The 12979-nt window shown below is 40.0% G+C and overlaps 1 protein-coding gene across 2 annotated transcripts in view; it reads right to left on the reverse strand.

Annotated features, from left to right (window-relative positions):
• Positions 1-12979, reverse strand: part of ECPAS (Ecm29 proteasome adaptor and scaffold) — a 59437-nt gene that overhangs the window by 10661 nt on the left and 35797 nt on the right. For both annotated transcript variants that reach the window (XM_032205495.1, XM_032205494.1), the window contains exons 23-35: positions 12731-12832; positions 11173-11296; positions 10056-10201; positions 8873-8927; positions 7984-8098; positions 6966-7031; positions 6609-6726; positions 5449-5616; positions 4530-4609; positions 3673-3778; positions 2559-2606; positions 1437-1558; positions 362-512 (exon numbers count right to left, since the gene is read on the reverse strand). In XM_032205495.1, the coding sequence (XP_032061386.1) occupies positions 362-512; positions 1437-1558; positions 2559-2606; positions 3673-3778; positions 4530-4609; positions 5449-5616; positions 6609-6726; positions 6966-7031; positions 7984-8098; positions 8873-8927; positions 10056-10201; positions 11173-11296; positions 12731-12832 (1401 nt within the window). The remainder of the gene's footprint in view (positions 1-361; positions 513-1436; positions 1559-2558; positions 2607-3672; positions 3779-4529; positions 4610-5448; positions 5617-6608; positions 6727-6965; positions 7032-7983; positions 8099-8872; positions 8928-10055; positions 10202-11172; positions 11297-12730; positions 12833-12979) is intronic.

Raw genomic sequence — 12979 nt, forward strand, 5'->3', positions numbered from 1 at the left:
AAGAAAAATACTGCCAATGTTTGGCAGTACAGGTGCATTCCAGATAGCTATCACTGACTTTCTCTTTGCCTGTTTCACTCTTGTGCATGGAGTGACATATAGTGACACAGCTCTTACTAAGGTTCTTAACTTTCTGAAATATGTGGAAGTCTAGTGAATGACATAAAAAATCCCCACACTTACACCTCCCCCTCCGAAAAAAACAAAAAAAAGTCCATCCATATTCCAGTAGGTACATTTATTTTAGTAACTCTTTAGCTGTTCCACTTCTTCATCTCTCAACCAAATCTTCTATTTTTCTGTTCACTAACAGCACAAATGAAGCTTGTATCTTCCAAATTTCTGCTCTGTTGATACTTACTTTCTCCTGATCTGTTGCACAAAGACTCAAATAATTGAGGACCTGAGGCTCCAGCACACTCAAGGACTCCAGCAGGGCTGGGATAAGTTTTGGTGCATGAGGTTTCAGCATAGATCCAGCACTTTTACTGATCTTCACAAGAGTGTTAATGCTGGAAAAAGATCAAAGGGAAGGTCAACACAGCGACAAAGACTTAATTGAAAAATCTCTGGTCCACTCTCATTCAGTACCAACAAAAAGGCCATTCCAAGTCTCAGGTATGCCAGTATAAATCTACCCGCAAACAGTAATCTGTATATTGTTCTGATTAGGCAGGACCAGACCCTAGCTACGAGCCGCCAACTGAGGCTATGCTTTGCACAAAGATTGCTTAGATTGGCCAGGGTATCATAAAGGGAACTGGCAAACAGACAGTACTACAGACAGATGCAGGAAGAAGTAACACATCGCCATGTTTCAGAGAAAGCTCTGGGCAAAGTCAGCCCAGAGAAATCAATCGTCTCTGCCCAAGAAAAACAAATTGCAAAGATTTGTTCGAATCCCATTTGTCAGTTTTAGACTGACCAGATTTCTCTGGCTGCATTGTGTCAGAGGGTTTTTAACACTTCAAAAAGGATGAAAAATTTAAGAAATATTCACTACAATCTGTTCGGAGCTTTCTAACCTTCCTGGATAATTATGTTCAATAAAAGAAAATTGTTTCTGGGAAGATCAACTACACTCCAGGTCTGAATTTTCCTGTTTTTCTGTGCACAAAATAAATGAAAGAATAAAGTTACAGAGTGACAAGCATGTGAATTCCCTATGTTTTAATAGACATTGAACCATTAAACAGTATAAAATATATTTGAACAATGTGATCAAAAGCAGACACCTTGGTCGCTTGTTTAAACAGGAGGTCCCCAAAAGATACATGCAGTTCCCAGTTTGAATTCAGTGAGAGAAGGGTTCAGAATGAAGGCTGATTTGGGGAGAAACTTGTGCCTTCAAATACAAAGAACATTCTGCAATTCAGGTGATTAAGCTGGGTCTCTGTGCCCTCACCCCCAGTGAACGTACGTGATGCAAAACTAACCTGAGAGATCGGACTTCAGCAACTGTGCTTACTATTCCTTTGTCTAGGAGGCAAGGAAGCAATACAGCTACTGTCTTCTGACCTGCAGCTCCTTTAGAGGGATCACACATTTTCACACAAACCTGGGAATGGATGAGAATTGGTGGTGCAAGCTCACAAAAACCTCCTGCTTATATTTCATTAAAACACCTTTTTGGTCAGACAGAAGAAGCCAACTGCAACTACAGCTGCTTAAAAACAAGCCCAGGCTCTATTACACATTCTTTCTTCTCTCCAGGAAGCACTTAAGATCCTAAGCCACGTTTCTAAAGAAGTTCCAGCTACAGTCACTTTCCAGAAAAGGCAAATTCAGAGCTAACACCCAAGATCCATGTGTGGATGAAGAGACGAACCAAAAGACCTCTCAGCTCAGGGACAGCCTGTCTCAGTTACACGGATTCAACTGTCCCACAAGGCAGAGCACCAAGTCCCAGATCAGAACAGATTCTGGGATGGTAACAATGTGTTGGGACCAGGTCACCATGCTTTTGCCATTGCAATTTCATGCTGCATGCATTGTGAAAGTTATGATTTCAAACGTGGCTCTTATGATCTGTTCCCATTTCCACAGATCTAACCTTTTAGAGGAGTATCAAAGAAAACATTAAGTGATGTTGTGTGTTACGCCCAAGGTATCTTGTGTCAGCAACAGCACCAAACAGTAAAGTTCACACTGGGTTACTTTATTTCATGCCAGATTCCATTGGGCTTGGTCAGCTACAACCTACTGCAGTTACAAAACATTTCCTTAAATCTCATCCCCAAGTGGGGAAAAAAAAAAAAAGGTAAAGAAAAAAAATCAGTATCTCCCTCCTGTGGCTGTTCAGAACTTAACACTGCATTAGCCTCAAGCACCACAACTCCACCAATGTTAATGGAAGTACAGAAGGGTATGTAGCCAAAATTATTAAGATTGCCTTTCAGGTGGCTGTTCTGTTCATCATTGTATCAGATACTAGACATCTTTTCAAGATAACAGACTATAGCAAAAAGGACACTCCTGGAGAGATGAAAATTAATGATTATCTTAAATCAAAAAAAGAAAAACATGTCCATGAGCAAACAACAAGATTAGATTTTTACCTTGCTTAAAGTTTTTAGGGCTAGTTCTGCTGCCTTTCGCACAGATTCCTAAAAAGTAGAACAACAACATTTTTACTATTTTTAAAACTTATATATAATGACTCATATTCATTGATAAGTATATCACTAACACCGTCAAGGCTATATTCATTGCTGATAATTTTCAAATAAATTTGTCTAGGGCTATAGGAAGATGGACTAAAAGCAAACAGTAAAATCAGCATGGCTCTGATAGCACCAGACACCATTACCAAGTAGACTAACTTTACCTGCATTGATGAATTAACAAGTTTTGAGCAATATACTCCTGGGTAATGAAACACAATCACATACATGGAGTTGGACTCAATGATCCTTATGGATCCCTTCCAATTGGGATATTCTGTGATTCTATACCCTGATAAATTCCCTGAATATTCTCAGAAGAATTATGGCCAGTCACAAGCAGACTTTCCCAAGCTATTTCCAAGTAAAATTCAGGAATTAGTGTGCCCCATGGACCCTTCATGAAGAGCAGCTTGCAGGCAAGGCAGCTGCAATTTTTTGGAGGCTAACATTATTAGCACAAAAGCAGAACATTCTGTGCCAGTTGGTTTGAATGCCCATGAACATTTCTGAACACACTGAATTTACTAGCATGAAAGCAGTTTCCTGGTAGATGGCAGAGTCTGGGAAACAGCCCAGCCCTGCTTCAGCAGGAAAACCTGGATCCAGAGAAAACATGGCACAAACCTGGAAGAACATGAGGACTCTGACTACATATCTGCAAGGCCTTTAATTTAAGCACACAAGCATTCCAAAATAAACTTTTCTATACTTAAGAATTAAGCATATACTTAGGAATTCTTTTATATCCAGGAGAAGTGCTGAACCTTCAAGAATAATCACAGCAGGAATAAAAACTAACCCTTAAAAACAAGAGTAAAAATACACAGCAAATTTACAAGAGCATGGAAATTTTAATTGTAAAGGGCCTGAACTTGTAGTAGTGTGCTTAACACAGAAATCCCATTAGCTTCAACTCAATCTCTCAAAGAATCTCTTCTTAAACACCTCAGAGTCTGATCACTGTACTTTTCGTGAAAGATTCCTGTTCAGACATCAGTTCCATTACCTTAATGTCATCTTGCACTCTAAATAGGATTTCCCAGATCTCTGGAAGCTTGTCTATAATGTCATCCAAAGGCCTTCCTCTTAATAAGTCATTCAGTGCTAGACAGCTGCAAACAAGGAATTTCATTTTGATCACACGGTATATTTATTTGATACGGATGTAACTAAATAAGTGGCTTAATGAAAAAATAAAGAACTCTTTTACTTTCCTCATTTTCTCAAAACCCTTAATCTACTCTGTTGCAAGAAAATGTCTCTTAACAGAAGGAAAAAAAACATTCAGCTGGACAGGTGAAATCTAAAACAGGTGACAGCATGCAAGAAAGGCTGCTGTGGTGAAAACTGCTATTACAAACATTCCAATTGGGATATCGTTTCTGATTTCTTTTATCCCAGTACAGGATAAGGAAAAAAAAAACTACAATGGTCTTATGTCTGTAACTGAAATTAAAAAGGAAGTTTTCAGTACAGCATAACCACAAACCAATGTAAGTAACAGTTTATTAAAAATGCCATACCAAATGGCACCTTCCTGCCAAGCCCATATATAGCCAGACTGTCAGTATTTTCTAACATAATGCAATACTTCAGGCCCAAGGTTAGCCAGTAACTTTGTGATGAGAAAGCTTCTCTCCTTTGGAGAACATTTTTTAGTATCATGTCAAGACGAATGCAATACAAATTTTCAGGCTCAATGAACCAAATAGCTTTAAGACCGTATCACTTCAAGTGCAGACTCCAAGGTTTGAGTCTATCCTGTTGAAAAGACAGCTTCCTCTCCACTTACTTCTTTTGGTTAACATGTTTATGGTGAAGAAGAGAGTTCAAAATAAAATCTGTTACTTTTCCTAGCAATACCTGGATTCCCTGATTCTCCAGAGACTGCTGGTTAGGTTACTGATCAAATCCTCAAGAATTTCCTTCATGTACTTATCAACCTATAATTAAAAAGAAAAGAGCATACATGAAACAAACAAGGCGCATGCATCCATCCTGCCCGCTGAAAACAAGATCTTTTTGGACAATAAAACCTGCTTTTAGCCACAGCAGATAAACTAATGCTCGCCAGAGCTGACTCTGCAAGCTTATTTTGACTTTGCTTTAGAAGTGCCTTTCTCTGCACTGCTTCAGGGCTTAGCACTGTGACAGTCCTTTACCAACAGAACTGTTTAGATGCAGCACCAAACACGTATTTACAGGAGAAGCAGTTGCCCTTTGTTGAAGGATCAGAGTTCACAAAGATCAGCCTTGCTGGGAAAAAGCATTTGCAAACCCAGTTTCAGGCCTTTTGGATATAAAGTATGGGCACATCATGAAAGTCACTTATTCCTGAGACTTGCCAAAGCAGAATTACTCTCAAACTGATGGAACATTGTCGCCGAATGAGTTTCTTCCTGTTTCAGAACTGAGGAACCATATCTAGATGCTGTTGCTTTAGAAATGCATCTTCAGCTACAAGGATTTCTGAAAAGCTTCTCATAAGCAATATCAAAGCCGTATCACAGAGAGGAAAGACCACACTTTAAGTGTCAAGTCAGTCAAACTTTAAGATTGGCCACACAAACAAAGTCTGCAATATCCTTTCACACATAAGAGGCAGCTACAAAAGCTCTGTGCATTTTCCACCTCATCCACAGATTTAACAAACTGTTTCTTGAGAACAACATCTCACCTCTTCCTGCACAGCGTTTCACAAGATACAGCTTTTCCAAGAGGATCTTTGAGATGCTCCTGGGTTAGCAGCAACCCACCACTCTGTATTTTGCAGCTCACTTACCATTGACTTGTCAGTGACCAAGGCATTCCAAATGCTGGTCATTGCCTGTCGAATGCCCAGGTTGGGGTCAAACTGGTAGCGGTAGAGCCGGGGAAGAAGCTGGGGCAAAAATGGAGCCAGCTGCTCTCCAGCCTTGGCAGCTATCACATTGAAACCAAAAGCTGCTCCCTGAAAAGGTAACAAAAGAATATTTGATGAAGGAAAGCCCAAAGAGAAGCTACTCAGTAAAGGCAACCTCAAGTAGCTGATTAGATTTTCTTTGACTTATACTGACTGGTGAAATTCCACAAGGATGATGAATCTAGCTATGTTCCTGTGCCTCCTGGAATCCCAGGACAGATAGAGAGCTAATGTTGGAGCTTGTTTTTTTGCACTAAGTCACCAGAGACTTGAAACCTCAGGTAAGGAGCACAAAAGAGCGTGGAAGGTGCACTACAGAAGATGATGCCTACTTATTATTATTATTTTTTTGCATAAAAGACTCTGTGCTCCAAGGGACAAAACAAGTTCTTCCATGTGTAGGTAAAACCAGTGAAGCAGTTGCCAAGTTAGGGCTTGGTAAAGTTTATTTTGCTATGCTTTTTTTTTTTTTCCCCAGGAAATGTATCCATCAGTCTTCTGACTTTTCTAAGGGTCCCAGTAGCTTTAAAATACAAAGGTTTTAGCACTAGGTAAGTTAAAAAAAAAAAAAAGAAAAAGGACACTACTTTGGCAACAGTGGTTAAACCAGTGCATTTTCAACCTGGTTTCTAGCATCTTGTTGCTGAATACTTTTTTTCTGTGATTTGTTATGTAACAAGGCTCATTATCTCTGGCAGGTGAAAGCTCATCCAGTTTTGAAAATGTTAACTCACTGCCTGAACACATCAAGACCTGACCCCTAAATGCTCTCAAAAATTAAAGAAAAGGATCACAGCTGATTCAGAGTGGAATGCAAGATGACATAAACCATGTGATACCAACATTTTGCTCTAAGAAGTAATCCTAAATTTGCTTCTCTGGCTGCCGAATTTGCATTGAACCTGACACTAAAGCACCAACACGTGGCTCCCACAAGTGGTTATGGATCCACATGGATCATATAACCGAGCTAGAGAAATGCAGTTACTGTTTCCAGAGCTCACAGAGGGAATGAAAGCGGTATGAAAGCAGTAAATTACCTTCCGAGAATTCCACATGGCATGATGGTTGGCCAGATTCATGAATTTGTATACCAGGTCTGGCTGATTGAGATCACTAGCCAGTGAACAAAGCTCCTTGTAGGTAGAAAGACCTTGACTTTGGAAAGCAGAAGGGAAATCAGTTATTTTTAGGGGAATTACTATTTTTAGCTACAGAAATACCACAATAGTCAAAGCACAGAGAGTAGTGAATACCCTATCAGCACTACATTACAGTAGTTACAGTAACTTAAAGAACAAGAAGGAATGAAAAACACAGGAAGCAGATTTACAGGCAAGTGAATACCATTTCAGCACTGATTGCATGTCTTCCATTATGACTGTCATTAAACTTACCCATCCGGGGTTTTGCTCAGGCCACCCTGAAACACCACAGTTTCTCCTGTCATCTCATGTTTGGCTCTGGTGGAAAAGAGGTCCAGTGTTAACTTTACCAAATTCTATTGGACTGCACGCTACAGAACAAGTGAGTTTGTTTTGCTCTGTTACTCAGTACTTTCCCAGTTCCAGTCCCACAAGAAAACAACAACAATAAAAACACAGGGTACAGATGCACAAAGGTAAACACACTACAGGTAATCTGATTAACCTTTGTCACATGTAATGTTAATGAGAAGCTTCAGAACGTTAGGATTTCGCTGTGTAGTCAGAAGCTAAGAGTCAAAACACCGAATGATGGCTTTTTATTTCAGACCAGACACAACCCACACCCTGAAGAGCACATGACTACTTCAGAATGAAAAAAAGCCACTTTCCATTCATCTTCCTGTTCATCACCTCTGGATCCCCCAGACTACAAGACTGTACTTTTGTCATTCATGGTGGCCACACTCACACCAGGTTAGGCAGGATTAGGCTGTTAAAGAGCATTTCTAGCACTGATTCAACATGATTGTCAGCCAGGAGTCCTGTAGGACTGTCAGTTTTTGCACTAGAGCACAGAAGTGACCGTGAATAATCCTCCTCAACAAAAAGTGTGTTTCAGACACAGCCAAGTCTCTGTTTCTGCAACATTTACATTGTTCAGACTTGCTGCAGGAGGTCATTGTCCTTTGCAATTACACAATGCAGCAAGTAGGAAATCTAACCAAACGCAAACTGATTTGAACTGCCTGAATCAGGACTGAATCATTATTTGGAAGCTTTGTTAAATTCAGAATGGAACAAAACTGGAACAACTTCACTCAAAATAAACTCTAAGCTGAACTAAGAAATGTCCTGGTTTGACTCCCCTGCAGTATGAGGATAACTGCTTCCCCTTGGCCACAAAGCATCTCTCCACCCAAAAGAAAGGCACGTTTTTGTTCCCATCAGACACACAGCTCAGAGTACTCTCTCACTTTGCACACTGTACCTTTTCCCAGTCATAAGGGTATCAACAAGCGTGGTGACTAGCTCTTGCTGGTCCTGTTCACTTCCTAGTTCATATATCAGCCCAAGACCTTTTGAAGCAACATCTTGACTAAGCTCTGCAAGAGATTTTACATAGTAAAATTAAAGATAAGCATGTCATTAGTAATAAACAAATTTCAATAGCCAGATCCAACCAAAATCACAATTAAGGAACAGAAACTCTGTGCTGTAGATCACAGCTCTCCATTTCACAGCAGAGCTCATCTGGCACGACACAAGTTTTGGATTCTGAAGCAGCAGTTCAAAGGCAAACCCCCCAGTAAACTGACATCCTCTTGTTAATATTGCCACTAGTGGTTTTGAAATAGCTGAGAGCATTCTAAGAGCTGCCAGTATTCTTACATGCTGCTGGCCCCTGCCCTCAAGTTCAGCAAAGGTACTAGCAACACTTTCTTCTTTAACTTCAGTGAGCTCTGGTTAGGTCACTGGATGCCATCCTTCCCACTAGCTGCCACGGGTGGACATACAAGCCAAAATACTGTTAGTTTGAAGAGGTCTCAGAGTTGCTGTCCATGCAGAACTCTGTGATACTTATTTTTCTGCTCAGAGCATGGCAGACCAAACAGTTTCTGTTATTACAGTCTGCAGGAGAAAATGCAGAAGATTTGTGCTTCATTAGCAAAGCACAGAAGAAAACTATGTTTATTTCTGCATGTGACACCTAGGAAAGATCACAAAATCACTTGTACTACTTCAGAAATGTATGTTTCTAGAGTCATCATTTAATTTTGGCTGACAAAGAGGGTGTAGGTGACTTTCTGCCTTTTATAAAGATTCCCTCCATCTGTTAAGACCCCGCTACAAGATAAAACTGTTGTGATAGTACTTACCATCACTATCTGACAGAATTGAAACAAATGCACTTTGGATATCCTTGAGATGAGACTGAAAGATGAGAAAGGAGGACATTATTTTTATTTCAGGTTTAGTATCCTTTCTCTGAAAAGGAAGCCCCTAACAGGTAAACAGAGGTTACCGTATCAATAGAGTTGTCTATCTGAGCTACAACTGTGACAAAAACTGCTGTCTTTTCAGACTGGTAAGCAACAGCCTGATTGATATTCACAGAACATAACAGTAATTTGACCAGAACTTTTTTTTTTTTTTTATAGTTACCATGTCATTAGTAAACCATATACTTTATTTTCCTTGTTTAATGCACAGCAGTAGCGTGTCATAACTCTGACTTGCAGCCAGACAGGACTGTCCCCTATGCAAGGGACAGCCTTCCTTCATCCCCAAACTAGAGGATTTTGCCACCTCCCACAAGATTTCACTGTTAGGTGAGTATAATACATGGCAAGGTTTTAAAAGTAGCAGCTTAAATTAGCAAAGCATCTTGTCTTCCAAAGCTCTTTATCAATTGCCTGCAGAGCACAAAGTGGTAACCTGGTCTCATCACAGCCTATAGTATCTCTGTGTGAAGAGAGGATATTTCTGTTGGGAATGCTTTAAGTCTTTCTTTGCATAGGATCTTTCACATTTTGGGACTGCCATAACAGACAAACCCACTAAATACAAGGTTTTCAAAGCACACCACAAATATTAAGTATATTAAGCGTATAACTTCTGCTAGGTAACAAAGTTGTGGTGAACTCTGTGAAACAAACAAGCCCAGGAATTCCATCTAGGTTTCCAATTTCTTCCCCTCGCATACCTCCTTTTAATATTTTCCAAAGAGAAATCCTAAAAACTCTAAAAGACGCCCACGTATTCTTTCTAATGGAAGATGCGCTGGCACTTTATCTTATGAAAGATATTTGCATCATGCTCACTTTGACCTGAGCACAAGTCAGATGCTTGCAAAGGTCCACACAGCCTCGTTCAGCTGCCATCTAGTATGCTCCCGTACTAACAACAGACAAGCCTTGACTTAAAAAGACCTCAGTAATGACTGAAGCAGCACTGGGAAGGAAGAGGCAATGGAAGTGAAGGGTAAGGAAAGGACAGAAGGAGGCGAGCAGCAAAAATACGGACAAGGAGCAAGTGCTAGGAAAAGGGCATAGTCCTTACCTTAATTGCTTTGTGCGTGCTCAGCTTCTTCACCATTGATAGAAGCCAGATGCAAGCTGCTTGCCTAACATGTGGGTTGGGGCTGATAATGTGCTTGTTCAAAATGAGGTCTAGGACCCAGGGAACCACATCATTCACCTTCAAATCTGGTGGAGAAAAAGAAAGGTGGAGGGGAAGGAGGGAGATTTCAGAATCTGCCACACTTGTTTTTAATTTCCATGTAACACGCAGCAGCAATGGAACACCTGTCAGCCTATGAGTACTTAGGTGACACACTAATCTCTACTTACTCAGAAAAAACTTCAGTGTAGTCTCTGGGAAAGTATTTCTTGTAAAAGAAACACTGAACAGAGTTATCCTAACCCTTCATGAAAGTGTTTCAGAGCCTGTGGCTGAGGAGATGTACCACTCATACTGCATATGATTCAGTGCACTACTTTTGCATGAGTTCATGCATGCACGCATGTTATGACTCCAAAATCCTGGAGCAAAGGCACAGTTTGGTTTCTACATACTCAGCTTTGTGTACACTTGAGGTCTAAGACCACTCTCCCAACATTAATACCCTGTTTGCAGGTCTGAGGCTGATATGTACTGCTGTCTGTTTCAGAGCTAGCATTTTGTCAAGTTCATATTTCAACTGACACAGAATCTCAGTCCTTAAACTGCTCCATCTACCATATCTGTCACTTAATCCAAGCGCTGGTCCAAGTCGTTGGAAAAGAACTTGCAATTTAATCTTATAATCCTATTTTCCAATGCGGTCTTCAAAATGCTATTTTTAAAGATTTGTGTATGTTAAACCTGAAGATAACTTAACATGGGAAACCAAAATAAAAAAAATAAATGCAGTGTCAAGTAACAATTAATTAGATTTCATCAAGAAGCTATTTAAAAAGTATGTGAAATAAAGTCTTCCACCCTTTGTAGATGGGCAGAAATGACTTGTTTATAACTCAGCACTGCACAACACAGAACACTATGCGAAGTGCAGGGGAAAATGTCTCTTTACTTCTTACCATTATAAATGAAACATCACAGAGACAAAGCCAGTGTTAGGCCAGAACTGTGAGATTTCATGTTTCTCAACCCAGCCCCCCGTGTTAGGAAGGCCTACCTGGAGGGGGTATATATTCCTCCTCTGTTACTGTCCATGCATCACGTGCAGCCACTGAGCTGGTTCCTACAGCAGCACTGGTAATAGCTTCACCAACAGTGAACTGCAGTTCTATTTGTTTAGCCTGAAAAACACAACAGAGCCTCGCTGACTACCAATTAAACAAACACCAAAAAAATCCGTGGCATTTGTTCTACAAAACCACAGCCTTTTCCCCAACTTCAATTCTCAGCACCAATTTACAATAAGACCACACTTCTGTTGAACTTCTAAGACCAGCTGGTGACTCAGACACCTCGAAGCTGATGTAAACTGTGCCAGTGTAGAAGTCTCCAAAACAAATGGTAAGAACTAAGATTATCACACCTGGATCTCCACACTTATTTTTACTACACGCCTCCTGTAACGCACTCAACGGTCTCTGCACAAGCTTAAATCAGTGAACAGAAAATTGGAGACATAAGTTTGAAATAACACTATGTTAGAACAAGATCATCAGACATTAACGAAAATTACTGTGACTCTAAAAGAGGAACAAATTTGTCTTTCACATGAAAAACAGCCGTTATTTTGCTTTGCTTTGTCCTCTTTCCACTATTTTCCTAAGATCTCAGGAACAGAATGTGCAGAACTCTGCCAATTTTTTGTCACTATTTATGATGAATTTTTTGCTCTAAGAACTTTTTTCCAAACCTGCTGTGTACCTTCTAGATTGCTTGCCTTACTCTCTGGAAGCCCAAAATGCTCATGCATTTGGAGAAATAGGTCCTTAGCAGTCTCATTTTTTTTTTTTTTTTTTCTGAAGCACACATTTTATAAAGGAAGTTGTAATGTCTCCAAGCAGTTCCAGGAGATAAACACAGCACTCAAAACCATAATTTGGTAGATGTGTACACAATGTTCTTACTATTCTTGCTTGTTTGATCACATCAGACTGGAGCACTCAGCAAAGCCAGCCTGTTTCGTACTCAATAGATGCTTCTACAGCTCCTACGTGAGCACGAACAAGGAAGGAAGATAAAAACAAGCTATAAAGAGCACACTTCCTATTTAATTTTGCTGTCTGGCACATTGCAGAATGTATAGCAGCTCTGCAGTACCATGAAAAAATACACTGCACTAAAAACCATGTGGATTAGACTGACAAAAGACCTTATTATAAAGAAAGCTGCTAATTCAAGGCAATAACAGCAGCTGACATACTTCTGATGAAAAGGAATGTGAAAGGAACTTTTAGGGTGTATTTGAAAGCCAAAACACAGACCTGTGGCTTCATTGCTGCAAACACTGAATATTTTATGCATATTGGTAGCCCTCATCTCAGAGACTGGGGCAGAAACCTCAACTGCAAGTTTTTAAACTGTGGCATAGAACATTTTATCATTTTACAATCCACAAACCCACCTCTGCTCCCTATTTCAAACCAGCTTCAAAACAGTAAGAGACAGTATGATGAGAAGACAGCTGCCTTTGTAAACCTTGCACCAGAGTATACTGAAAGCATTCAAATGGAAAAACTCATTGCAGTATAAAGAATAATACATTGCTAGTCTCTCACCTCCACAGAATCCATTAAACCTTGCAGCAGTAATTTCTGGTGAGGAAAATCTTCATCTCCCACAGGAAAGTAACCTAATGTTTGTATTGCTCGTTCCTTCATCTTAAATACAAACAAAACAAGAATAACAATCACATTATTTTCCTGTAAGTCCAGAAGATAGTCTTTCCTTCTCCTTCTCATCGTCATTCTGAAGCTTCACTTACGGTCTCTCATAATAGACTTGCAAGAGACTTACTAGGTCAATTG

This window comes from Aythya fuligula, chromosome Z (genome assembly GCF_009819795.1).
Source record: "Aythya fuligula isolate bAytFul2 chromosome Z, bAytFul2.pri, whole genome shotgun sequence".
Classification (NCBI taxonomy): domain Eukaryota; kingdom Metazoa; phylum Chordata; class Aves; order Anseriformes; family Anatidae; genus Aythya; species Aythya fuligula.